The sequence below is a fragment of the Gymnoscopelus microlampas genome, assembly GCF_963454915.1.
Source record: "Gymnoscopelus microlampas genome assembly, chromosome: 14".
Classification (NCBI taxonomy): Eukaryota; Metazoa; Chordata; class Actinopteri; order Myctophiformes; family Myctophidae; genus Gymnoscopelus; species Gymnoscopelus microlampas.
Window position 1 is genome coordinate 29753048 of NC_139951.1, and position 24852 is coordinate 29777899.

A 24852-nucleotide genomic window follows, 5' to 3' on the forward strand; every position below is an offset into this window, starting at 1 on the left:
AATGAATATATATATCCCTGTGAGGGATTGGTAATGTCTAACTGTATATAGGATAGATAATTTGCAACTGACATAGTGTAAGCATAGACAGATGTGACCTACCCTTCTTTAATATACAACTTGCTAATAACAGGAAGTAAGAGTTGTAGTTTTCACATTTAAGGATTTTTACTGCACTGGAGTAAACTTTTCTCCACTAAGAAGACTGCAGTTTTCCATGGCTGCTATGGATTGTCAGCTATACAACAAATATGTAGATAGGATGTTGTTCGCAATAGGGGCCCTTTAAGTAGGGCAAGACTGCAAACAAAACAACTTTGTTCCCCAAGTATAGTAATATTGTGCTCATTTGTGACCAGTAGTGTTCTTACCTGATTGTCTGTTTGAAACCAACCAACATGATGTTAATACATCTTTTGGTCCAAATGAATGGACTACAAATAAAGCTATGTGGTCACAAATATTTTAGCAATAGTAACAAATGAGAAAATAACTATACAGAAGGTGAAGATGTTAAAAAGATGAAAAAATAAATAAATTAAAGTCAAACAATTTCCCAACAATTGTGCATTTTCAAAAATAGCATCAACCTAAAAATAATTGACTAACTCACAACCCGTTGCATCACGGCACATGGTAAGTTCAATCAGCTATTTATTGTATGATGCTGTATATAGGGCTTAAGTGGTTAACTAGTCCTAGTTTCTTAGGCCTACTTTTTTTTTACTTTATGTGATGATGTTTTACCATGTGGCACTCTGAGATTCCTTGTGAATGAAAAGTGCATTACAAATAAAATGTATTATTGTTTATTATTATTATGTCGACTTTACAACCTTGTAAAAAAAACATACGTCAAACACCCTTACCACCATTACAGACATGTTAGTTGTGAGGTTTCGGCCCTGTGAATCTGAACGTGTCTTTTAAGATCCTCTTTCCGTAAAAATGTTTTACCACACACACCGCAGCCATGAGCTCTTTCCCCTTCATGAACACCCATGTGTTTGGTCAGAGAGCCACTTGCGCTGAATCTCTTGCCGCAAACATTGCACAAATATGGCCTCTCTCCCGTATGTGTCCTCATATGAATTTTCAGAGCTCCGCTTTTGTAGAACTTTTTCCCACATACACTGCAGCTATGTGTTGACTGTCCTGTATGGATCATTGTGTGGGTTTTCAGAGTGCCTCGCTGTCTGAAGCCTTTGCCGCATACACTGCATAGGAACGGTTTCTCTCCGGTGTGAATTCTCATATGAGCCATCATATATTCTTTAAAGCTGAAGCTCTGGCCACAGATGCTGCAAACATATGGTTTCTCCCCTGTGTGTACTCTCATGTGTCCCATCAGATTTCCATTTTGAGCGAATGCCTTTCCGCAAACAGAACAAATATAGGGCTTTTCACCCGTGTGGGTCCTTAAGTGCATTTCTAGCTGTCTATGCCCCTCAAAGTGTTTTCCACAAACTTCACAATCATTTGTTGTAATGTAGGTTTGCAAGTGAAGTCTCAAACTCTCTTTAGATTCAAAATGTTTCCCACAAATGCCACACAGATTGGCATCCTTCTCTTCTTCTTGTACATGCTTTAAAAAAGAGGCCCTATAGCAGAAAGACTTTTCACATACTTTACAACTGTATTTCAAGAGAGATAACTCATTGCATTCCTTGTTCTTAGATTTTAGCTTGCTGGATATTTGAGCTCTCTTCTTTGACTTTAGTTTTGCTAACCGAGCCGTTTCTTTTGGTCCATCTTCATCGCTGTCATCATCTTCACTCTGGGAGCCTTCGCTTCCCTTCCAGTCCTCATCACTGTCACCATCCTCACTTTCAGCTTCAGAACAGTTTGACTCTGACTGTTGATCTTCTGCAGTGGCTGTATCCCTGCAGCTGTTCTCCTCGTTGTGAGTTTTCAAGTGCAGCCTCAAGCTGTCACCCGACTCAAGATGTTTCCCACAGACCCCGCAGAGGTCTGTGCTCTGCTCATGTTTCAGCACATGTTTCAGGAAAGAGCGGTTATACCGGAAAGACTTCCCGCAAACTCTGCAACAGCTTTTTCCTGAATTCTGACTTGTAATTTTGGTGCTGTGTTGCCTCGTATGTTTTTGAGAATTATGCACAAAAAGACCTTTGCGGAAAGACCAACCACACATTTCACAGCACTCGGTGCCCTGACTTACTTTCTGTCTCTTTGTTTTCTTTAATTTCAAAGACTGTGGATGCCCATGCTGTTCCTTGTCACTGTCCCCGTCTTCTCCCGGGGCTTCAGAACAGTTTGAAGAAAGGTCCTGGTCCTTACCAGGTTGTTCTGACAACACCAGGACGTCTCTTTCACGCTCTTTTTGTAACTCCTTAGGCACCTCTTTAACATGTTGGGGATCCGTGTTTCCCTGATACTGATCGGGGAATGTCGTCTCCTCACGGTGCTCCTTCTCTGGGGTAACCTCCTTTTCAGAGGTAGATCCAGTGGGATCCACTCTGTCTGGAGAAGGGAGACCAAAAAAAGAATTCAGCACCCAAATGAATTCCTGTACCTGATGTATGCACCTTAGTAACCTACAATGGGATTAGTTAACTCAGCTGGCTGCACTGCACAACTATTTTGATGTTACCCAACTTGGGGGTGATTGTAACTTGCAATTTATTAAAATAGTGAAAAAAACACTGCTCATCTGCCAGGAGACTTGGATGAGGTGCTGGAGCCAAAAGGAAACTAAATTAACAATTAAAGGGAGCCTCTACACACTTAAAACTGTGCAAAATCATTACCTTTTGGTTCCTGTTTGTGATTAATAATGATACCTAATTACAGTTTCACTTTCCAATTAATAACTGTAGCAGTTGTTTAATACTAAATAATAATACAATGGTAGCCTATCCTGGCCTATTTTAAGGTTATACAATTACTTCTAATAGTCTCAAGCATTTTATATTGTTTTGCTACCTGGGAAGTATGCTGATAATCATATTTTAACAGTCCACTTTAATATAAAATCAGTTATCTGGTATTGAATTAGATGTTTTCAAAGTGATATAAGCAATAGAAAATTAAAAAATGTTTAATTTGTGGAAAAACTAAGGCACTCCTTGATACTTGCTTTTATAATTATATGCCTAGAACTTCTTCCACTAAAGAGGACCTGTTGATTGGGCCATTTGGATCAATGCAGAGCTTCCGTCCCTGTTAGATTCAATTTTATTTGGGCGTGGGGGGTGTGGTAAGGGTAGATAGGGGGGCACTGGTCCCAAAAAGGTTAAGAACCACTGCTCTAGATGTTTTGAACATGAACCCACTCATGATGATGACTGACTAATAACATTTTAGTTCTGGGAGTAAACAAATCACATTTTTGTGATCAGAAAATCATACCTTTAATATTTACAGACCTGCTTTGTGTAAATATGTCTCTCTGAGATCCAGCAGTTTCCGTTGGTGGTTCATGTCTCGCTGTTGTGAGTGAGAAACATCTGCCTCACATTCAGCCAACATCATTTCCAGGATCCTGAATATCTCTTCAGCAACCATCGTTAGTCTCTTGTGGACAACTGTTCTCTGCTTTTTAGGTGACATTTCTGGAGTACATACAGATATGAGATTAATTAGAGCAGTCAAGGAAATCCCTTGAAAAGATGCAGATGACATTTCCAAAATATGGCAGCAAGTGTGTATTGCAATGCCTTGCTGGGGCCAAGTCACTTAAAAGACAATTTGTTGTAGGCCTATTCATTTTACACACTGAAGCTGTTCAAAAGACATTAAAGGTAGGGTAAGTGATATTTTTTGGTTAAAACAAAAAGTATTTTGTTAAAAGGTTAACATACTATATTCTGATAGTAATCATTGCTATAGAGTGTTTTTTCAGTAACAGGAGTCTCCATGTCTCTCCAGCTCTTTAATAAACAGAAAATACATTTTTCGGTAGGTGTCAAAATCTCAGCCAATCAGGAGAAAGTACCCATTTTTAAGCTTAAATTGTATAGTGTTCCAGTTCCAATTTTGTCTGCTCATTTCTTAGTGTCATCACTTCCAATTTCACTTGTTTAATCGATATCCTGATTGAGTTATCTGTCCTGGTTGGATAAAACTGGAAATGAAACTGAAACTAAAACGAAAATGCATTTTCTGTTTAATAAAGAGCTGGAGAGACAAGGAGACTCCTAATACTGAAAAAACACTCTATAGCAATGAGCACTATCAGAATATAGAGCTATGTAACACTTATTTTAACCAAAGCAAATCACTTACCCTACCTTTAACATCTGAATTGCACATTCTGCATCCGAAAACATATCTTGGGGGAAGCAATGCCCCGCCCCCCAAAAAAATATTAAAAAATGTCTAACAAGAAATGTTATTGAACAGAACATGTCTGCTCTGAATAATAGAGCACAGAGGCCAACAAGTTATCGCCAAATCATGGGATTACTTGCTTCCATGTTGTGACTTGTGTTGACAAATTTTTACATCAAAAAGGGTTTTACAGGACAGCACCACCACCGATATATTATAACTCTATGGACAGCACTTATATTAGTTTTCTTGTATTTTCAACTCCCATAGTACGACATGAACCGATGGGTCCCCAAATAATGATGTCATGTTATTTTCAACCAGTCAGTGGGCAACATGCTTCACGTACCTGAATGGTTGTGTAACATCTTGTTCTCTGCTAACGTTATTATTCTCTCCACTGCTCCCAGTATGTCTTCTGCAGCGGCGGCTAATCGCTCAGCAACAAGCGCCTTCAATGCTTTGATAGTAGACATTGTTATTGCTCATCAGTGTTCTTGGATCTCTGGGATCGTGTTTTAAACAAGCTACGTTAAATGATTATGATCAAATACAAATCTGCAGATTACAGTAGATAAACACCGCGACGCCATTTTGAGGAAAGGAGGAAAAATGCTTCCGGGGTTCAAGTTTAAAACGCATGTCTTGCAAATTAAATTAATTAAAAGATAAAAAAAAAAAAACATTTGACACTTTGCCCAACTTCTATGAACATTATTTGTCCTAGAATGGCTATACATATATATACATTTCATGTATTCCAGATGGGAATACATTAAATGTAAGTGGGCTAATTCACATGCCAATGGAAATCACATTCCATTGGCATGTGAAGTATTTCAAAAGTTTAAATACCTCATAATCAGGGATGATCTCTGTGATGATGATGATGATGATGATGATGTGCAGCCCCAATGTAAACTATATGGGCAAGCCAACAGTGGTGGAAAAAGTACTCAAATATTTTACTTAAGTAAAAGTATCAATACTGCAATGTGGAACTATTGTTACAACTTACAAGTAAAAGTCTGGAATTCAAAATGTACTTGAGTAAAAGTACGAAGGTATTGGCATCAAAATGTACTTGAAGTACCAAAAGTAGAAAGTACTCACTATGCAGAATGTCCCATTTCTCAAGTTTTCAAATGTATACAATGTCAATTTATTTTATTGTTGAAAATAGCAGATCTACTTGAGGGCTTGAGTAAATGTACTTAGTTATTTTACACCACTGCAAGCCAAGCTGTTGGCACTTGATTTCACGTGTGTACACTACAGACAATGTCAAAAAAGCACTTTTTAAAACCTATTGTAGGCTACTCCACTTGTGGTGTAATGCAAAACGTAAACAAAAAAACTTCAGGTGGCAATGGCATAATGATGCACAAATAATCACAATAGTTCTGTTTGCAAACCCATGTGTGTTGCATGTCCTTCTTACGATTTTCCATCAGTTTACTTACTGTAACTAAGTAAAAGCATTAAAAGCATTGTATACATGGAGTACTGATAGAACACGAAAATGCTAATTAATTATTGCATGAGTCTTGCCTTGAAACATTTAAGTAGGCTATTCAGCAAATGGTGTATTCATTTAACATTCCTAAATGACTGGATATTAGAACTTAAAAATTCAAATCCAAATTAGATAATTCATTCAAATTTGGTTCCAAGTATGCATAAATTGAAAGTTGAAATTCAATTGTAGAATTGAACTGCAATTGTTAGTAGATTAAGTCAAGTTTTATTTATTCTTTAAACATATTGTTAAACGGAGCCTATTTTTCAGTCGTTTCCATCATGCTGATCTGTTAATAGAAATTATGTCACTTTATTTCACAAAATGCTCCTGATTAAGTTATTACACTGAAGAATACATTCTAGTTCTCCTGGGCTCTTCGTGAAGTAGCATACCTACAGTATATGCTTCAGGAAATCAAGCAAGGAACTACATAGAGTACACCCAGGATGTAAGCAGAGTCAGCAGAGCAATGGATTATTATCCACAGAAATACCCAATCAATTCAGAAATCATCACTTCAAAAATATATTACTACTTTATTAGCCTTAAATGGGAAATAGCACAAGAAATCGGTCTGTTCACTGTGTGCATTGAAATGTGTGTGACAAAATATTGTCACAAACTGTGCAGCTGGCTGGCCCTGTACATGTTGAGGTGGCAGCATTTTATTGCTGCCACCTCTGGAATTAACCTGACTCCTTGCATCTGGCGGAGCCAGGTTACTCTGGAATAGCAGAGCACCTAAATGGTGAATAAACAGGATCCCCTTACAAATTACACTAAACCTCAAATGTAAAATACAACAAAACAATAATAATAATAAACTATTTATAAAGACTTTTTAAAACAGTGAAAAAATGCAATCATTAGTATAACAACAGTCAAATAAAATTCAATGGCAAAGTAATTAAAAATAGTAAAAATCAAATTGAAAATGAAAGGAAAATAATGTGGATAAAAGAGACAATGAAATCTAAGAAAAGGCCTAGATATGCAAATACGTTTTCAGATGTGATTTAAAAGATGACACTGACCCGTAAATCCCAAGGCAGGGCATTCCAGAGCCTAGGTATCTGGGCCACAAAAGCCTTATCACCCATGGTGACGAGTCGAGTCTTGGGAACAACAAAGAGAGCCATACCTTAGTACATAAGTCTGCGCACCGCCTCATACAGGACCAGAATCAATAAGATGTAGCTGGGAGCCAGGCCTTGCAGGCTGAACTCACCAGCAACCAGTGAAGGGAAGCTAGGATATGGCCGTTGTTACGACACAGCCTAGGGGTCACCAGGTGCAATATATGGTAATGGCCTTAGTGCTAAATCAGAGGATTCCTTGCTATTCCTCTTTTTGAGCGGTGCAACCGCTCCTATAAGAGGGTTTAGGACCCATCCGTGGTGAAAGTTTTTCTTTCCGTCGTGAAAATTTGTCTTTCGCTGTGAGGCCATGCTGTGGAAAACACGCCCATAGGCTAAGCTTTGCAGGACGTGCTGTGATTGGCTAGCGAGACACATGATGAAATTAACTTCAAACTTCGCAGACGCGCTGTGATTGGCTAGCGAGACGCATGATGAAATTAATAATAATGTAAAAAATTTAAGCACGTCACTTCGCAGGACGTGCTGTGATTGGCTACCAAGATGCATGACGAAAATTAATAACTCATAAATATCATCGCTCACTTCACACTGGGTGTGATTTTTTCAAATACATTTTTATCCCACCATTTTGTAACTAATTGTTTCACCCAGTGCTAATTGCCTATGTAATCCTGGGCGCTACTCTTCCTCTGCCAGCCTGGTGAGAGCCCAGAACTGAGCTCATGCCTCCTTCAATGCATGTGGAGCTAGCAAGCCGCTTCTTATCACCTGACATGATATTCCCCTCCATCAGGCGCCTGGACACCTTCCCTACTGGTTTCATCTTTCATGAAGTTTCCTGTGTCTCCGCATGCTGTCTTCCCGAGAAAGCTTTTTGCCACAAACTAAGCATTCATAAGCTTTAAGCGCTGTGTGCATTGACATGTGTTTTTTCATCGTTGCATTTAGGCGAAAGCTTTTGTCACAAATGGAACACTTAAATGGTCTGTCCCCTGTGTGAATAGATATGTGTTGGGTCACATGATCCTTTTGACGAAATCTTATGCCACAAAATTTGCAGCTGAATGGTTTTTCCCCTGTATGAAGTAGCATGTGTTTATCCAATGTACTACTGTGGCGAAAGCTTTTGTCACAAACTGTGCAACTGTATGGTTTTTCTGTTGAATGTGTTCTCATATGTGACTTCAGCAGCATTTCCTTACGAAAGACTTTGCAACAAATTGTACAAGTTAAAGCTTTTCCATATGTGTGTTGGTCCCTCATATGTTCTGCCAGAGTAATAATCGTAGTAAATGTCTTACCACAAACATTACATGTCCTGTGAGCTTCAAGGTGAACTATCAAACTCTCTGCATACTCTAAATGATGTCCACACAACCCACAATCATTTAAATGGACATCCACATGGTTTATAAGAGCTTCCTCATCATTAAAAGCTTTCTTACACACTTTACAACTCAGAGGTGATGAAAACTTAATGATTGATGATTTATGTTTCTGGCGTGGCTTTCGACAAATCTTTGACTTCTTCACTTTTGATCTTTGACCTTTCACTGATGTACCAGTATCTTTTGGTGGCTCTTCACAGCTCTTCAACTTCTTCAAAGTTAATCTATGCTCTTTAACCTTGCGAGTGACTTTTCGTTTCTTACTTGAAGACCTCTGTGTGGAGAGGTGCCCATCATCATCTGTTGGTTCTGGTTTTTCAAAGTCCTTTCCATCAGAATGAACTTTCACTGACGAACCAGTATCTTTTGGTGGCTCCTCACAACTCTTCAACTTCTTCAAAGGTGATCTATGTTCTTTAACCTTGCGAGTGACTTTTCGTTTCTGTGAATTTCTCCCTGACGGGTGTTCCCTGATCTTACTTGAAGACCTCCGTGTGGAGAGATCATCATCTGTTGGTTCTGGTTTTTCACATGCCTCTCCATCAGAATGAACTTCCACTGACGTACCAGTGTCTTTTAGGGGCTCTAGACAACTCTTCAACACCCTCACAGGTGATGTTTCTTCTGTCACTGATGTACCAGTGTCTCTTGGTATTTCACAGTCCTCTTCATCAGAATGTATGTCCCTTTGTATTGGTGGGGTATTTTCTACAACATTACTTTCCATGAGCACTGATGTCACCTTGGAGCTGTTGGCTTCCGCTAGGTCCTCCGGTCTCCTACAGTTCTGTGGCAGCTCCTCCTGGTCCAGACAGCGATTCCCCTGTTTCTTCTCAGGGCAAACCCCCTTCTCATTGTGGACAGGGAGGCGCAGGAATTCTAGAAGTTGTAAAGGGAAATGTATATTAACAGCTAGAGCTAGTAGGGCTGAACAATTTGGGGAAAAGATCTAATTGTGATTTTATTTTCAGTCCAATGTTGCAATTGAGAGTCAAATTGAGGTCAAGCTTTAATTCTGTTTGCAGTACTAGTGCAGTGCAGTTCGGAAAAGCGTACCTGCTCATGATGCATTGTTCATTTGTTAATGCAATATACATATACTACATTTAAAATATTGACAACTTCACTGATACCAAGAGCAGTCCATCTCAAACTAAGAAGACAGGGCATGCTAAAGCACTAGAAAAGTGCACTCCTTGGAGTGCAGATCCCCGCCAGGACGGGTTACCTACGCAGGGCTGTGTTTCGACTTGTTATAGCAGCACAATGAGGTTGATTTGAAACAGGATCTTCTTTACTTTGAGTGTGCGTGCAAAGTATCAAGCCAATCGGACACCGCGTTCATGATTTGTGGCATTTTGTGAAAAAAGGCACCCTCTCACTAACTTGTATAGAAGGTGGCGTGTCTGATAAAATTTATATCAAATATCTAAATACTGAATCAAGCAACTTTAAAACTGTCTGGGGGGGCCACGAAAGCCTGAGTAGACGATAAAATGATCTAAAAAAAATTGAAAGTGAAATATCCCTTTAAGCTCATTTGTGTTGTTGAGTCTAGTGTCCACTGTTCCGGATTACCGTTATCTTGAGAGGCATTATGATGATATTTACACATTATGGTGTCAACAATAACGACTTGACTACCATGTTGCCATGTCCGCTTATTACAAGCGATGCAGGGCTTGTTTTTCTGTAAAGTTGCTTGTAAATATTGGTAGTTGCGTTTTTTTGGGCCTGTTTCTTAAATGTAGTTGCTTATTTGGAATGGTTTCCTAATGTTGTTTAAACCAGTGGTTCACAAACATTTCCATGGCAAGGACCCCCTTCAAAAAATAACTTTTTTCCTCCCCAATATTTCCCCCCCATTTTGCTTTGTTGAAAATAGCCATAGCCTGGTCGCTTCTTTGGGCTTGTTTTCATAGACCTGGTGGCTTATTTATTTCTCTCTCAAAATCTGGTAAAACTACTTGACTACGCATTGAGTTCAGTGAGTATAAGGCTAAAATATCTGCAGTTTAACCAACCTGATTTCTTTAAACGAACGTCGGGTTTCAACATGGCATCCAGTAGCTTCTGTTGGCGCTCGTTTTCCTTCTGCAAACGAGACACGTCTGTCTTGTACTGCTGATCAACCTCCCAGATGATCCTCGCGGAGATGCCATAGATCTCTTTGGCGGCTATAGAAAGCCGTTCGTTTAGCAAGGTGTTTAGCAGTTCAAGTTGATCCATTATGAAGTCACGAGTGATGTACACGTACAAAAATAAAATGCGACAACAGAGTGAATCGCACCAAAGATGGCGCTAACACAACTAACAAGTTCTTCCAAGTTCCATGAGCTTGTTTGGATTTCCAAGACGGATTTCCGGCAGAATAGATACAAATGGATGTTGTGTTGCTGCCTCCTGTGTTTCATTTTAGGAATTGCACGACTTGGGAAACGTGAAAAACTAAAGAAACACAGGCATGTGCTCAATCTCTCTACCCACTCCCTGCAATAGACTTGACTTCCTCCCCCCTCAGTCAGCACAGCATATTATTCAAATCAAATAAAACTTTATTTATAGAGCACATTTAAAACAACAGAAGCTGACCAAAGTGCTGTACAAGCCAAGGTTGAGACAAACAAGGCATCAACAGGCACCCATCGTGCACAGACAATATGTACATTGTTAAAACACATTAGAGGATCAAGTGCAATTAAAAGCCAAAGAGAATAGGTGGGTTTTATTATTCACATATTTTAATTTTTAGGGGAAGAATGTTAAGTTACTCAACAACTTGTTTTTCTGCTTGTTCTAGGAACTTCCAATTTGATTCATTCCACTGCATGAAAATTCAAGCAGAGCTTCCCTAATATATTTTTTCACCCATTCTACAACTTTAAGTTCATCAGCCAAAGCACACTCACTGCTAAGCCTTTTCAAGTTACTTATTTAGTGGCAATTCTCAAGTTAAGACAAGTCTTTCTCCCTTTTTTAAATAACATAGTATTTTATTTTTTGTAATAAATATTTTTCCCCCTAATACCCCTCAATATAATTGCTTACCCTAAGACTTAATAAATAATAGGATGAATATAATGTTCTATAATTTAAACCGTACAGTAGGCACCTTCTCTTTTAGGACCTCCAACCTATGTTTCTGGATAAGAGTTTGATAGAGTGATAAAAAACTATATGACGTGGCGCCAAAGGCAAAAGACTAGTCTGGTAAACCATTACGGTCGTGTGACTGTGAATGATAATGTGAATTCACGTGACCGGGATGGTTTACCAGGCTAGCAAAAGACCACACTAAGTACAGTTTATTTTTGTACACTTTGTGTAACTAATGCAGATTTTGGCTCTGATATTTGTATACTTGTGTTTTAAAACCAGTTTTTCCCCAATATTCCCCAATAACCCTCAAAATTACTCCAGTATTCTCCAAATCGGTAAAAACTGTTGAATATTATCCATGTGGGTGATTAAGCTATTTAAAGTGAGGTGCAAATTGACCATTTCATCGCTTTCGGGTGGAAACCTTGTATGTCCAAAACGGTTTATTTTTTAAAAACGCATATGCATACGATGCGTTGCGAGCTTGATAAAGTAGTAGAGCATTAATTTACTAAAAAACAAAAACTCGAAATATGCAGATACAAGGTCTCTGACCGACAGCAACGAAATACAAGTTAGCATCCAGCAGTTTCTAAATGGAAGATTTCAGTTGACTATTTTCACATTGCTGGCAAGTAGACTAAAATGTATTGTAATGACGGGTGGGGTGAAGATTCCAAGCCAACTTTTTTATACAGGAAAAAGGTTTATTTCAGATTCTCAAATGGGCTCCAACAAACTCTATGCCTTGCAATAACAAAGGGACTAGGAGGGGAGTGCTCACTGCAATCACCCCTACTGCCCATGGTTTGGTAACCAGTCATGACATTTATGAGACAAAACAAAATCGCAAAATGAAATCAACGACATTAATTGTGAATAAACACAATAAAAACAATATACAATAAGTGTTGGTGGTCACACCAAGGCATACTAGTCTGTCTCTATCACATTCGCACAACCAGTGATGCTACAATATTATTGTTAAATTAACCATTGTTTAAAAACACAAATAAAATGGTCTGTTCTCTTTGTGCGTTGATGTGTTTGATGAAATATTCTGTAAAAAACTGTCCAGCTGTACGGTTAACCCCTGTGCCTGTACGAATTCTCATGTGTTTCTCCACAGAATCACTGTGATAAAATAAATAGATCATATAAAATAACTAGCTTGTTCATTTTTCCTCTGTTTCCTTCTGTTACACACTATTGTGTAATCCAGAAATGTCAACTGTCATTAAATCTATTATCATCTTTGGTCACTAATTCAAAATCACACATGCAGAACTGCACAGAATGTAAAGTGCAGTTCTGTGGACAGCATTAGCTGGGGGAACAAACACCATGTGCACTTAATTGAAAAGGCAATAGGTGGAAAATATTATGATCCTTCTCACTGGATCAGTCGCCTAATATAAAACAGACTTGAGAATTCAATGCAGCTACAAGTCTCCAGTATTGAGCTTAAAAAAACAAGTGAAACCAACAGCAGCATTTGAAGCTAAGTCCTAGCCACAGGTTCACCAATCCCAACAACAGCACATCCACCATGACCGGCTACATGAGCCCATATGGCATACAGAGTGGAGTTTCCTTCGCTCTGGACTGGCCAGCGCACCAATGGAACCAAATGCTTCTGGTATCCCTCAAACCACCGGTGCTCGTGGAAGGGAATACAATTTACTTCCATGTGACACCCTAAAGAAGGCAAGAAGCCAACACCAAACACATGTTGTTTAATTGAAGCCCTTTTACCGGACCTGGATTTTTGTATGCCTAAATCATTTAGCACGTTGGATGGAGGACCTACAACATTTTTCCTCCTCACTCTAAATCTATGGTTTTGTGGTGATTTACCAATTTAAAACCTTAGGGCAAAAACATAATTTTAATCCAGCGGAGCCCTACTAGGGCTCTGCTCTGCTCCACCTTGGGGTTCTAGGTAGTCAGATTCACTTCTGTCTACTGGTTGTCTTTCATGAAGTCTCATGTGTCTCACCATGCTATCCACCCGAGCAAGCCTTTTACCACAAATTGAACATGGAAAAGCTTTCTCACCTGCGTGCCTAAACATGTGATTTGTCATTGTTCCCTTTAGACGAAAGCTTTCCTCACAAATAGTACACTTGAATGGTTTATCGCCTGTGTGCGTTGTCATGTGTTTGGTCACATGATTCTTTTGACGAAATCTTCTGTTACAAACTGTGCAGCTGTATGGTTTTGTCCCTGTATGAATTATCACGTGTTTATCCAATGTACTTCTGTGACGAAAGCTTTTTTCACAAATTGTGCAACTGTACGGTTTTTCTGTCGAATGTACTCTCATATGTGACTTCAGTAGCTTTTCATTACTAAAGATTTTGCAACAAATTGTACAAGATTTACCCTCTGTGTGTTGGACTCTCATATGTTTTGCCAGAGCACTAAACTTAGTAAATCTCTTACCACAAACATTACATGTCCTGTGCCATGTAATGTTCAACTTCTTCACAGGCGAACTTTGAACTTTCACCAACTTACCACTGTCTTTTGGTGGCTCTAAACAACTCTTCAACACATTCACAGGTGATGTTTCTTCTTTCACTGATGTGCTAGTGTCTCTTGGTATTTCACAGTCCTCTCCATCAGCATGTATGTCCCTTTGTAGAGGTGGGGAGTTTTCTTCCATGTTTCTTTTCATGAGCAGTGATGTCACCTTGGATCTGCTGGCTTCATCTAGGTCCTTCTGTCTCCTACAGTTCAGTGGCAGCTCAAAGTCCCCCTGGTCCAGACAGCAATTCCCCTTTTGCTTCTCAGGGCAAACCTCCTCCTCACTGTGGACAGGGAGGTGAAGGAGTTCTAGAAGGTGTAAAAGAACATTTTATATTAACCGCTAGAGCTGGTAGGGCTGAACAATTTGTAAAAGCGTACCCACTCGCAATGCATTGTGCATTCATCAATGTATATATACACTAATGTATCTGTATACTTAGTTATGCCTTAATTTTGCACATTCTATAAAATCTGACTTTAGGCACCCCCAACATTTTATAGATATTATTTATTATAAGTAAGGAGGGTAATTGAAAAGAATACATTTAAATATACCCTCAGTGGCCACTTTATTAGGTACAACCCGTTCAATAATGTAAACAACCTACTCCTCCAAACAGAGAGTGATGTGGCTGCAACTCAGTATATAAAGTATTTAATGTATAAAGGGCCAGGTTAAATGTCAAATGGTGCATTTTATAGCGTCTTTATCCAAGGCCCTTTACAATGTGCATTACATTCATCCATTCACACACCAATGGCAGAGGAAACCATGCAAGGCACCAAAAACTGCTCATTGAGTGCAGTTGGGTTCAGTGTCTTGTTCAAAGACGGGTGTTTTTGATGAATCTGAGTTTGAAGTTACAATGGGTTTGTATAGGAAGGGGGCGTGTCTGATAAAATGAATATCTAATATCTAAATATTGAATCAAGAAACTTAAAAACTGTCTGCGGGGCTCACAAAAGCCTGAGTAGACGATACAATCACCAAAAGTTTTTTTGAAAGTGAAATGTCAAAATATCAACAAAAAATAAAATAAAATAAAAAAGTAATAATAATCAAAATCTGTAAAGTAACTAGTAACTTAAGTTTTCATATCATTGAAGTGGAGTAAAAGTACAATATTTTCCTCTGAGGTGTAGTGGAGTAGAAGTAAAACTATAGAAATGTGTAAATACTGAATAAAGTAAAATATACCTCGCTCTATTGTACTTAAGTACTGTACTTGAGTAAATGTACTTAGTTACTTTACACCACTGTATACAGGCCTAAACCAATATTAAGTCATCGGTGAATTATCTGCAGTATTACCGAACCTGTTCTGTATAAACGAACGTCGGATTTCAACATCACATCCAGTAGTTTGCGCTGGCGTTCGTTTTCCTTCTGCAAACGAGACACGTCTGCCTTGAACTGGTGTTCAACCTCCCAGATGATCCTTGCTGCTGCCCCATAGATCTCGTTGGCAGCTACAGAAAGACGCTCGTTGACCAAGGTGTTTAGCCTATTTAGTTTATCCATTATGAAGAAGACGATGATGAACGAAATTGAAACGTGATGAGAGAGTGGATGGAACTACATGATTGATGGATTGATTACACAAGCTGTAGCAGAACGGAGCTGCTACGATCAGACTTCTGCTTCCGGTGGCAGCTAAACGTTTTTCTACTGGCAGACTAGGTACATAATATAGATGTTATATTGCTGCCTCCTGTGTTTCATTTTAGGAATTGCTCGAAAAACAACAGCAACAACAAAAACATCAAAACCCCTTTACTCCCTAATCCCTATTAGCCTACCATGGCTCAGTCTCTCTAGCCCTAGAATAACTAACGTTGAATATTATCACATCATGTGGGAATTGTTAACAAAGAATTCCTAAAATAAATAAATAATGGAGCTGGGAACTTCTTCTTTGGTCCAGCCATTCCTGGGACATGTGAGCCTTGTCCAGTGAAGGCACAAGGAAAATCACCCAATCATCCCCAAATCACCCAAAAACCAGGGATGTGGGCAGGGTAACCTACCAGGGTAGCCTACCTTCGATAATGTCACTGAGCAGTCTGAAGAAGGTACCCAAGGACCCACCCACCTCAGACATCAGCAACACAATGAAAAGCACACAACTATAATTGTGTGGGTGAATATCACCCGACGTTAGTGTTCTAGAGCTAGTCTCTAGTCTCCTCCTAGCTCTGGTCCATAGCTTTAGAAGGAGAGCTAGCCTCCTCCCTCAACACTGCATCATCATACATTTTACTTTTATTTTTAGAGGGAGAACATATTGCTTAATACTCAGTGTCACTAGGCTTTCCACTCACCCAGATCTTTTGTTTGTAGGAGGAGCATCCAATTTAGTCTCATCTTCTCCAATATATAGTTTCCCCCCTTTCTGCAACTTTCAGTTCATCAGCCAAAGCACACCCTAACCTACTTAAGTCTTTTTAACTCAATTATTTAGTGGCAATTCTCAAGTCATATCCCAATAACCCTTTTTTAACAGATTTATTACATGTAATTGAAATAAGTATTTCCTTCCCCAACACCCCTCAACATAATTGGTTAACCCAAGACAACGATATGATTGATTGATGAACAGTCTATAAATAACAAACCTTGCACCTAGGGAACCCTCTCTTTAGAAGCTCCAAATGTTTATTTCTGGATAGAATAGTTTGGTAGAATTATTAAAAAAGAAAAACTATGTGAGGTGGCACCAAAGGACCACATTGTTGTACACATGTAACTATTGTAGTTGTCAGAAATTGAATATTCTACATATCGGATTGGCTAAGCAGTTGCTGAAATATTGTCCAGTGAATTATGCAAATTGCACAACATAAAATGCATCCAACAGTCCAGGTTCTTGTTTCTGGCAAGTAGACTAAAATGTAATTGCTCCTGATAATTGTCTTATTACATTGAATAAAACATTTCAGAGCCTCTTCTTTTTAGAAAATCCAGCAGGGTCAGGCGCTTTCTATTGAGGAACTACATACATTACACGTGTTGAGAGAGATTTGTTGTCAAGCAGACCAATGGATTAGTATCCCAAAAAAAATGACCAAGCAATTCAGATGTAATTTGCTTAAAAATATATTGTAAATAATGACTAATGGGATGAAGATTCCCAGGAATAGACATGACAACTTCTTGATACAGGAAAGCAGTTTATTTCAGGTTCTCAAAGGCTCCAACAAACCACATCTTGCAATAACAAAGAGATGGAGAGGGGAGTGCTCACTGCAATCTTCCCCACTGCCCATGGTTATAACCACTGTAATTATTCATCAACATTAAATCACAATAAACGTAAAAATGTCCTAACTCAAATAGCATATACAATAATGTAACAAATATACAGTTAGTGTGCGCCCCAAGGCATACTGTGACAGCAGAGTCTGCCTCAAACAGCTTTCCTGCTATTAACACCAAATCAATTGTCTGGATGATCCTAATCGGTTTGCTTGATGTGTGACTTTATCTTCTTCAAATAAAAACAAATGCATAAATTGAAAGTAAAATAAAAAAATCTTACATGGACCATACCATCTATTGCCTATTCACAGCTTTATATCGTAAATAAAGATTTGGTGGGTTAAACCATAATAGCTGACGGCTGTCGATAGCCGTTTTTTAGCACTATCCCATGTCTCAAAAAATGGCCACAAAGATTTATTTTGGTGATAAAACACACCTACCTACGGTTTATTATTTTTTATGTAATGTTAAACTAGATAAACAATAATTTTGTGTTCTATCACAATCACGATTCAAGTCTCTGCTAGGTGATTGTCACCACACTGAAATTCTCCTGTGTCTGCCATACAAGTAAAAACAATAAAACAAACAAACTACAGAATTCTATGGAAAATGTTCAGCTAACAGTAATGTCAAGAAAGTCAGCTAACAGTAATGTCAATATTGTCCAACCTAAAATTTAAATGAGCTTGTTCATTCTTGCTCTGTTCTCTTTTACACACTAATGTGTAATCCAGGGCTGTCAATTCTGTCATTATACATTATGTGTCAATCAAATCACATGCAGCATTTTACACAATGTGCGGTTCTGTGACCACGCAATTAGGTGTTAAGGATTAAGAACTTGTTACCAAATATCTTTACAGCATTTAAAAACAGACTTGTGAGTTGAACCAACATGGACATGGACATAGACATGGGATATACAAACTTTACGCTGTATATAATCAAATTGATTTCTGATTTTATGTCACATCCCTACTGTGGCTGGCCAGCGCACAAATACAAATATTTATTAAAGAAATTGGCCCAGTACTTGCATCAACAGTCAAATTAACAAAAAATGATGACGTATCAGTTATGAAACAGTAACGCATTTTCCTATTCTAAGCATTATTTAGGATTCGAGCATTCCGCATTTTTTTACCCATCTTGAATAGGATAACAGAAGACAGCCCTAATGCAAGTAATTCCAATAATATTTGCCAAGAAGCCTGCCATTTACTAGCTTTTATCAGTCTTCAAAACCACTGACAAATTTTGAACTGCTTTGAAACTGATGAACTGCTTTGAAACAGACCATGACTAGACTATGGTCAGCAAATGTGTGAATATGTCAAACTTTCAAGCAGGGGCTGGCTAAATTATTTTGCACCCTGTGAGGACCCAATCTTTATCATGGATGCAATCCTCACTCTAAATCTATGGTTTTCTAAGGATTTTGTCTATAGGCTAAATTATGTTATTATCATTATTTAAAAAACTGAGGGTCAAAACATAACTTTAATCTTAATCAATCCCCACTAAGGACTTCCTACGCAGTCCGATCCAGTTGACTCTACTGGTTCTCTTTCGTGAAGTTTCATGTGTCTCAGCATGCTGTCTAACCGAGCAAGCCTTTTACCACAAATTGAACATGGAAAAGCTTTCTCGCCCGCATGCCTGTACATGTGATTTTTCATCGTTCCCTTCAGACGAAAGCTTTCATGACAAATGGTACACTCGAATGGCTTATCCCCTGTGTGCGTTGTCATGTGTTTGGTTAAGTGAGTCTTTTGACGAAATCTTTTGTCACAAATCTTGCAGGAGAATGATTTGTCTCCTGTGTGAATTCTCTTGTGTTTATCCAATGAAGTACTGTGGCGAAAGCTTTTTTCACAAACTGTGCAACTGTATGGTTTTTCTGCCCGATGTATTCTGCTGTGTGACTGCAGTAGATTTTCCTTACGAAAGGTTCTACAACAAATTGTACAGGTTAAAGCTTTTCCCCCTGTGTGGCTGCTCCTCATATGTTTTGCCAGAGTAATAAACTTACTAAATTTCTTACCACAAACATCACATGTCCTGTGACCTTGAAGGTGAACTTTCAAGGTCTCTGTAGGCTCTAAATCTTGGCCACACAGCCCACAATCATTTGAATGCTCTTTTATATGGCCTAGAAGAATCTTCTTAGTATCAAAAGATTTCTTACACACTTTACAAACCAGAGCTGTTGAAGAAACACCATATTGTTTACGTTTACGTTGCTTGCGCTTTGGCTTTCTTGAGCTGTTCAACTTCTTCACAGATGATCTATTACCTTTCACCGACGTACCGGTGTCTTTTGGTGGCTCTTCACAACTCTTCAACACCTTAAGAGGTGATCTTTGTTCTTCCACCGACGCACCAGTGTCTTTTCGCGTCCACTGTTTTCTGACCTTACTCAGTGTGGAGAGGTGCTCATCTTCATCATCTGTTTGTTCACAGTCCTCTCCATCAGAATATAGGTGTAACTGTAGTGGTGGGGTGTTTTCTTCCACGTTACTTTTCACGATTAGCTCGGAGCTGTCAGCTTCTTCTGGGTCCTCCGGTCTCATTTCCTTTTCTGGTGGCTGAAAGACCTCCTGGCCCACACAGTGTTTCCCCCTTTTCTTCTCGGAGCAAACCTGCTCCTCTGGGAGTCCTAGAAGGCGTAAAAGAAAATGTATATTAACAGCTAGCCATTAGCTCTAATGGTTTGGATCATAACAACTACTGGGCTGGCTAGGAATGTCATTTAGACTGTTATGGCACCGACCAAACTGCTTCCATATCATCAAGTACAAGGCTTGTTCCGAGTGAAGGGAAAATCACCAATTGTTTTTCCCACGCAGATATTAAGGTCATTTTAATATACATAATAAAAAGCTCTATAACGTGAACCCTAGCCCCGCAGCACAAGCAACGAGGGCTTGGATATGAGTTTGTGGTCTCCTTCGCATCTCCATAATATGCGTGCTCACCCAAATGTTGCTCTGTGCTCCATAGTTAACGTTACGGGATATCATTTGGATTGTTATGTTAAAGATATATTATGATGTTAAACGGAACATGATGCAGTTATTGTCGAACACATGTACTAGGTTCTACGTATATAGATTTCTTTTGCAAATGAAGTTGTCAGATTTGGGGATTAGTTTTTTGTATTTTCAACATACATGAATATAACCATAATTGAAGCCAATAAAAAGATCACTCACAAGTTAAAGATAGAGATTAGGGCAACAGATAAGGGACAACTTCCGATATTTACAAACCAGTCCATATTTAGACAATATCAGTTTATTTTGTCATATAATAATTGGAAATACTTTAAATTATAAGTTCTGAAAAGTTGACTGTACAGGTGGCAGAATGGATTTGCTCAGTGATTACATCACACGTAGAGGAAGGTGACATCCCTGATAAGTATCCTTGTCTTTATTTATAGGCAGTTTAGTTTGGCAAGTTAATTAAAATGGTGGAACTGAAAATGAACTCAAGAGTTACTCTGTTTATTAGGAGAGGGGGAGCCCTAGTGTCTTTGACACATATTTTATGTCGTTTGAACTAATATCTGCATCAGAAGGCCTAATACATCAGGTAAAAAGAATAGAATACATTGTTTTTTAGAAGTCTGCATCTGCACCCAGTATAACAGTTACTGTAGGTCTATAACACAGATGTGAGGTAAACGTAGGTGGAAACTTGTTTTTCAATATGGATATGGCCCGATTTGACCATGCAATAATACTATTATTCGGATGCACGATACACTGAAATAGGTTACCGACCAAAATGTCAACATTACTTCCCTACTTAGGACTTATTGCATTGAAAACCTCGCAACCTAGTACAATCAATACAAATGGCAATCAATATGAGTGGACAGAAAGGTGAGTGTGCACAAACATTCTCAACACACACCATTTATCACTTTTGTGACTGTTAGCCTATTAAATTGCTTTTTTACATTAAGACTTTCTGTAGTCCATCTTCTTCAGAGTACACAGTAGAGAAGTCTTTTCATATGTTCTAATAAATGAATAGGTAATTCCTTTTCCTTTACCTCGTGGTATTTTCCTTATCCTAAGGATAAGTAAAAGTGTTTTTTTTTTAAACACATGGCTATAAGTAAAACATATTGTTATGTTGGTACTTGTGTTTCTTGTATTTTAGGTCAAAACTTGGCCTTTTTACTGACGTTTTTTTGTACCCTCTCAGTGATGTTTGTTATGTGATCTTTGTTGTATTGTTGCTTGCTTTCTGTATGGGGACTACGGATGGAAATTAACAAACTAGCTAAAACCGGTGTATTTACACGGAATTGTATGTGTGGTGTTCATTAATATGCGCTGTCCGTCGAAATAAACGTATACCAAAAATAGATAAACACAAAAGTAGTGAACGGAGGGCCATAAACGGTTGTAACTTTGTAAGGACACAGGAAATGGCGGGTTAGCCTAGCCATGTGGATTGTTAGCATTAGGCCTACTTACTGATAGTTAGCATTTAAACAACAAAAGCACTTCTCAATCTTCTAAATCTAAATTATAGGCAACTTTTTCCAAATAACGTTTGCTAGCAGTTTCGTAGTTGACCTTGAATGTAAATATACAGCTAGTTCTCTTAACTTCAATGTAAAAACTACGCAACAGAGCCAACGTGTTGTTACTCGTGCTTAGCATTCTCGCCAATGTTGCCAGATTTTGCGAGAGAAATAAGCAACCAGGTCTAGGAAAACAAGCCCAAAAGCATCAACGTAGGCCACATGAGCACTTTAAAGGGGAAATCCACCCATTTTCAATATTTAACTATGTCATTAATATAGCATAAAGAAGTTGTGTGGAAATAAGAAAAAAGTTCCCCCCTTTCTGTGTTGCCTTGAAATGGAGGATTGATTGTGGGTTTAACATTGCAAATTACAACATGATGAGTCATCATGTTGTAATTTGCAATGTTAAACCCACAATCAATCCTCCATTTCAAGGCAACACAGAAAGGGGGGAACTTTTTTCTTATTTCCACACAACTTCTTTATGCTATATTAATGACATAGTTAAATATTGAAAATGGGTGGATTTCCCCTTTAAACATATATACTGTATACATCGGCTATTTGAAAACAGCCAATCTACAAGCCCACGACGCAATCTTTAAGTAAAAAGTATTTGGAAGATGTTTTAAAACATTCTAAGTTAACACATTTGGTACGAGGTTCCCTGCCACAAAACATTTTCAGATGGGGTTTAGGCGACAAATACATATTAATTTGGGGGTCCATGACATGTAAATATTTGAGAACCACTGGTAAAACATTTTTTTAACAATTGTAAAACACGCTAACCTGATCGTTGTAAACGAACGTCGGGTTTCAACATGGCATCCAGTAGTTTGCGTTGGCGCTCGTTTTCCTGCTGCAAACGAGACACTTCTCCCTTGTACTGGTGTTCAACCTCCCAGATGATCCTCGCACCCATGCCGTAGATCTCCTCGGCGGCTATAGAAAGCCGTTCGTTTACCAGGGTCTTGAGCAAATCCAACTTCTCCATTATTATTAAGATGAGTGTGATATAATAAAACGAAATGAGAGTGCGGATCGAACCAACACACGGTCGGAACTTGACTGAAACAAATGACTCTCTCTCTGGTCTCTGCTAGCGCTCAATGCGCTGTGTTGTTGTGTTCCGCTAGCAGACAGTAGCGAATAACTCTCTCAGCCTTGCCTTCTGCTTCCGGTAGCACAACAGCGCACTCCTTCTTCTTCTTTTGTACTTCCGGCAGACTAGACCGCACCGATGTTGCATTGCTGCCCCCCACATCTCGTTTTAGGAATTGCACGATTTGGGAAAACATGATTGGGGAAAAACAACATGCAGCGACTAGAAAAAGTGCTCCTCGGAGCACAGGTCTCCGCCAGGTCAGGTAGGTTATTATGAGACAGCAATGTTCGGAATTCGCCAATCAGGATGAAATATGAAAAAACTGAGTGATCAAAACGGTTCCGTCTTGATCACTTGACTATAGAGATAATGTGTACTGATTTGCGTGATGTCATCTTTACTTTATTTTAAGTTTTGCAAAAATAAGCCTCCTGGTGGCCATATAATACATATAATCAAGCAATACCAAGGACCTCAATGGAAACAAACTTTTTTGGACAGACATTTTAGACAAAGTATTATAAATGTAATTGTGATGTTTTACATTTGTTTTGCCTAATAAAAATTTCAATCAACCACAGAAAATGTGACCCAGTGCCTCCCTGCTTGGCACTCAGCATCAAGGGTTGGATTGGGGGTAAGTCCCTGCGACATACTAGCGTCATGTCCAGGGCTATTTTTTTACGGTCTATGGTCCAGGGGGTGTACTTGTACTACATCAAGCTTCCTCACGCTACAGAAACAGGAGATTTCAAGCAAGGCTTACTTAGTGCAAAACATACAGTAGTCTCGGCCATGCCTTCGGCCTGGCGTAGACAACAACAATAAAAACAAAAAAATCCTCATCCAATCCATACCATCGTTGCCTCAATCTCTCTTTGCACTCAACATATTATGTGACTATTTACCCTGTCGTTTGTTGACTATAGGGTTTATGCCTTTTCTGATTTTGCACTTGGAAGAATAAGATTGCCTGCTTAAAATGGCTACATTGTAATTGTTTTGTGATTTAATATTCACACATAATGTGTTATTTATAAAGAAATCCATATCAAATGTGAAATATAATAAAAGTGTGCATTGATGGTAAAAGAAGTGCAGGCAGACAGTAAGTGTATATGCAGTGATGGCATAAGGCGGCATGTATCTACAATATTGCACACACCAGTTGGAAATATGCAATATTGCACAGACAGGGTATTCTACACAATTATATAACGCACTTGGTAGGTAGGCTACATAGTTCAAATAGCAAGAACAAGAAGTGTTATGTGTGTAACACTTCAAGCAGAACCTTCCTTATATTCAAATGTTACTGTCGGTTGATATATGGTTCAGCTGCATAGTGCAAGAAGCTGTTAATGAGCCTGGTTGTTTTGATTTTGATTGTCAGGATTTGCTACAAAGAGATTGTGATGTGGATGAGAGGTATCAGAGATGCACACTCGCTTCCAGAGCCTGGAAGCGTACAGTTCATTGATCAGGGATCAGGATCCAGTCTGCTTGGAGGCTGCAAAAAAGGGGAGGACAGTGTATAACTGATGTAAGATAATAACATGAAAATGAAGAGTCCGCACACAGCTATAATTCCCCAGAGCCATGCTCTGTTGATGAATTGAATACTTAGGACCATAATGAAAACAACTTAAGTCCCCAGGACGTTTTTGTGCTGTCATTTTAGCCTAAATGTTTTTGCTGTACTCCGTGCTGTTTACATTGTTTGACAAAAAAAGTATTCAATCAATCAAAAAAACATAATCGATGACTGATGTCATAGGCCACATGAAGTCAGAGATTGGAGAACCACATTGGAGCCATGCCATTCCGATGTGGATTTTTTAAATGTATTTCTTGACTGTTCCATTACATTTTAAATACAGAAACACATAAACACTCTGAGACATGACTGGAAAAGTGCATTCATGCTTTCAAGATTTTTCTTTATGTCGTTTTCAAATTCATTGTTATTTAATAATTAGGATTGAACTGCACCTGTGTA

General features: G+C 38.7%; 3 protein-coding genes across 5 annotated transcripts; all 3 read right to left on the minus strand.

The window, feature by feature from the left end:
• Positions 1 to 87: 87 nt before the first annotated feature.
• Positions 88 to 4875, minus strand: LOC311059750 (uncharacterized protein). The gene is made up of 3 exons (XM_084077786.1): positions 4640 to 4875; positions 3387 to 3572; positions 88 to 2481 (listed from the first exon to the last, which is right to left on the minus strand). The coding sequence occupies exons 1-3, from the start codon at positions 4764 to 4766 to the stop codon at positions 875 to 877; spliced, it is 1920 nt and encodes a 639-aa protein (XP_083933912.1). The 5' UTR covers positions 4767 to 4875; the 3' UTR covers positions 88 to 874.
• Positions 4876 to 6070: 1195 nt separating this feature from the next.
• On the minus strand, positions 6071 to 10600 carry LOC311059644 (uncharacterized protein). Of its 3 annotated transcripts, none has more exons than XR_014602181.1 (3): positions 10325 to 10600; positions 8722 to 9179; positions 6071 to 8538 (listed from the first exon to the last, which is right to left on the minus strand). XR_014602181.1 is itself a non-coding variant. In XM_084077658.1 (3 exons), exons 1-3 carry the CDS (start codon positions 10527 to 10529, stop codon positions 6905 to 6907), a joined length of 843 nt encoding a protein of 280 aa, XP_083933784.1. In that variant the 5' UTR covers positions 10530 to 10600; the 3' UTR covers positions 6071 to 6904. The 3 variants fall into 3 exon arrangements, 1 of the variants encoding a protein (XP_083933784.1); XR_014602182.1 differs by having other exon boundaries at positions 6071 to 7150; positions 7560 to 9179; XM_084077658.1 differs by having other exon boundaries at positions 6071 to 6927; positions 8565 to 9179.
• A 7469-nt stretch (positions 10601 to 18069) lies between these two features.
• Positions 18070 to 22870, minus strand: LOC311060389 (uncharacterized protein). Its single transcript, XM_084078561.1, has 2 exons — positions 22538 to 22870; positions 18070 to 19855 (listed from the first exon to the last, which is right to left on the minus strand). The coding sequence occupies exons 1-2, from the start codon at positions 22740 to 22742 to the stop codon at positions 18717 to 18719; spliced, it is 1344 nt and encodes a 447-aa protein (XP_083934687.1). The 5' UTR covers positions 22743 to 22870; the 3' UTR covers positions 18070 to 18716.
• Between the last annotated feature and the right edge of the window lie 1982 nt (positions 22871 to 24852).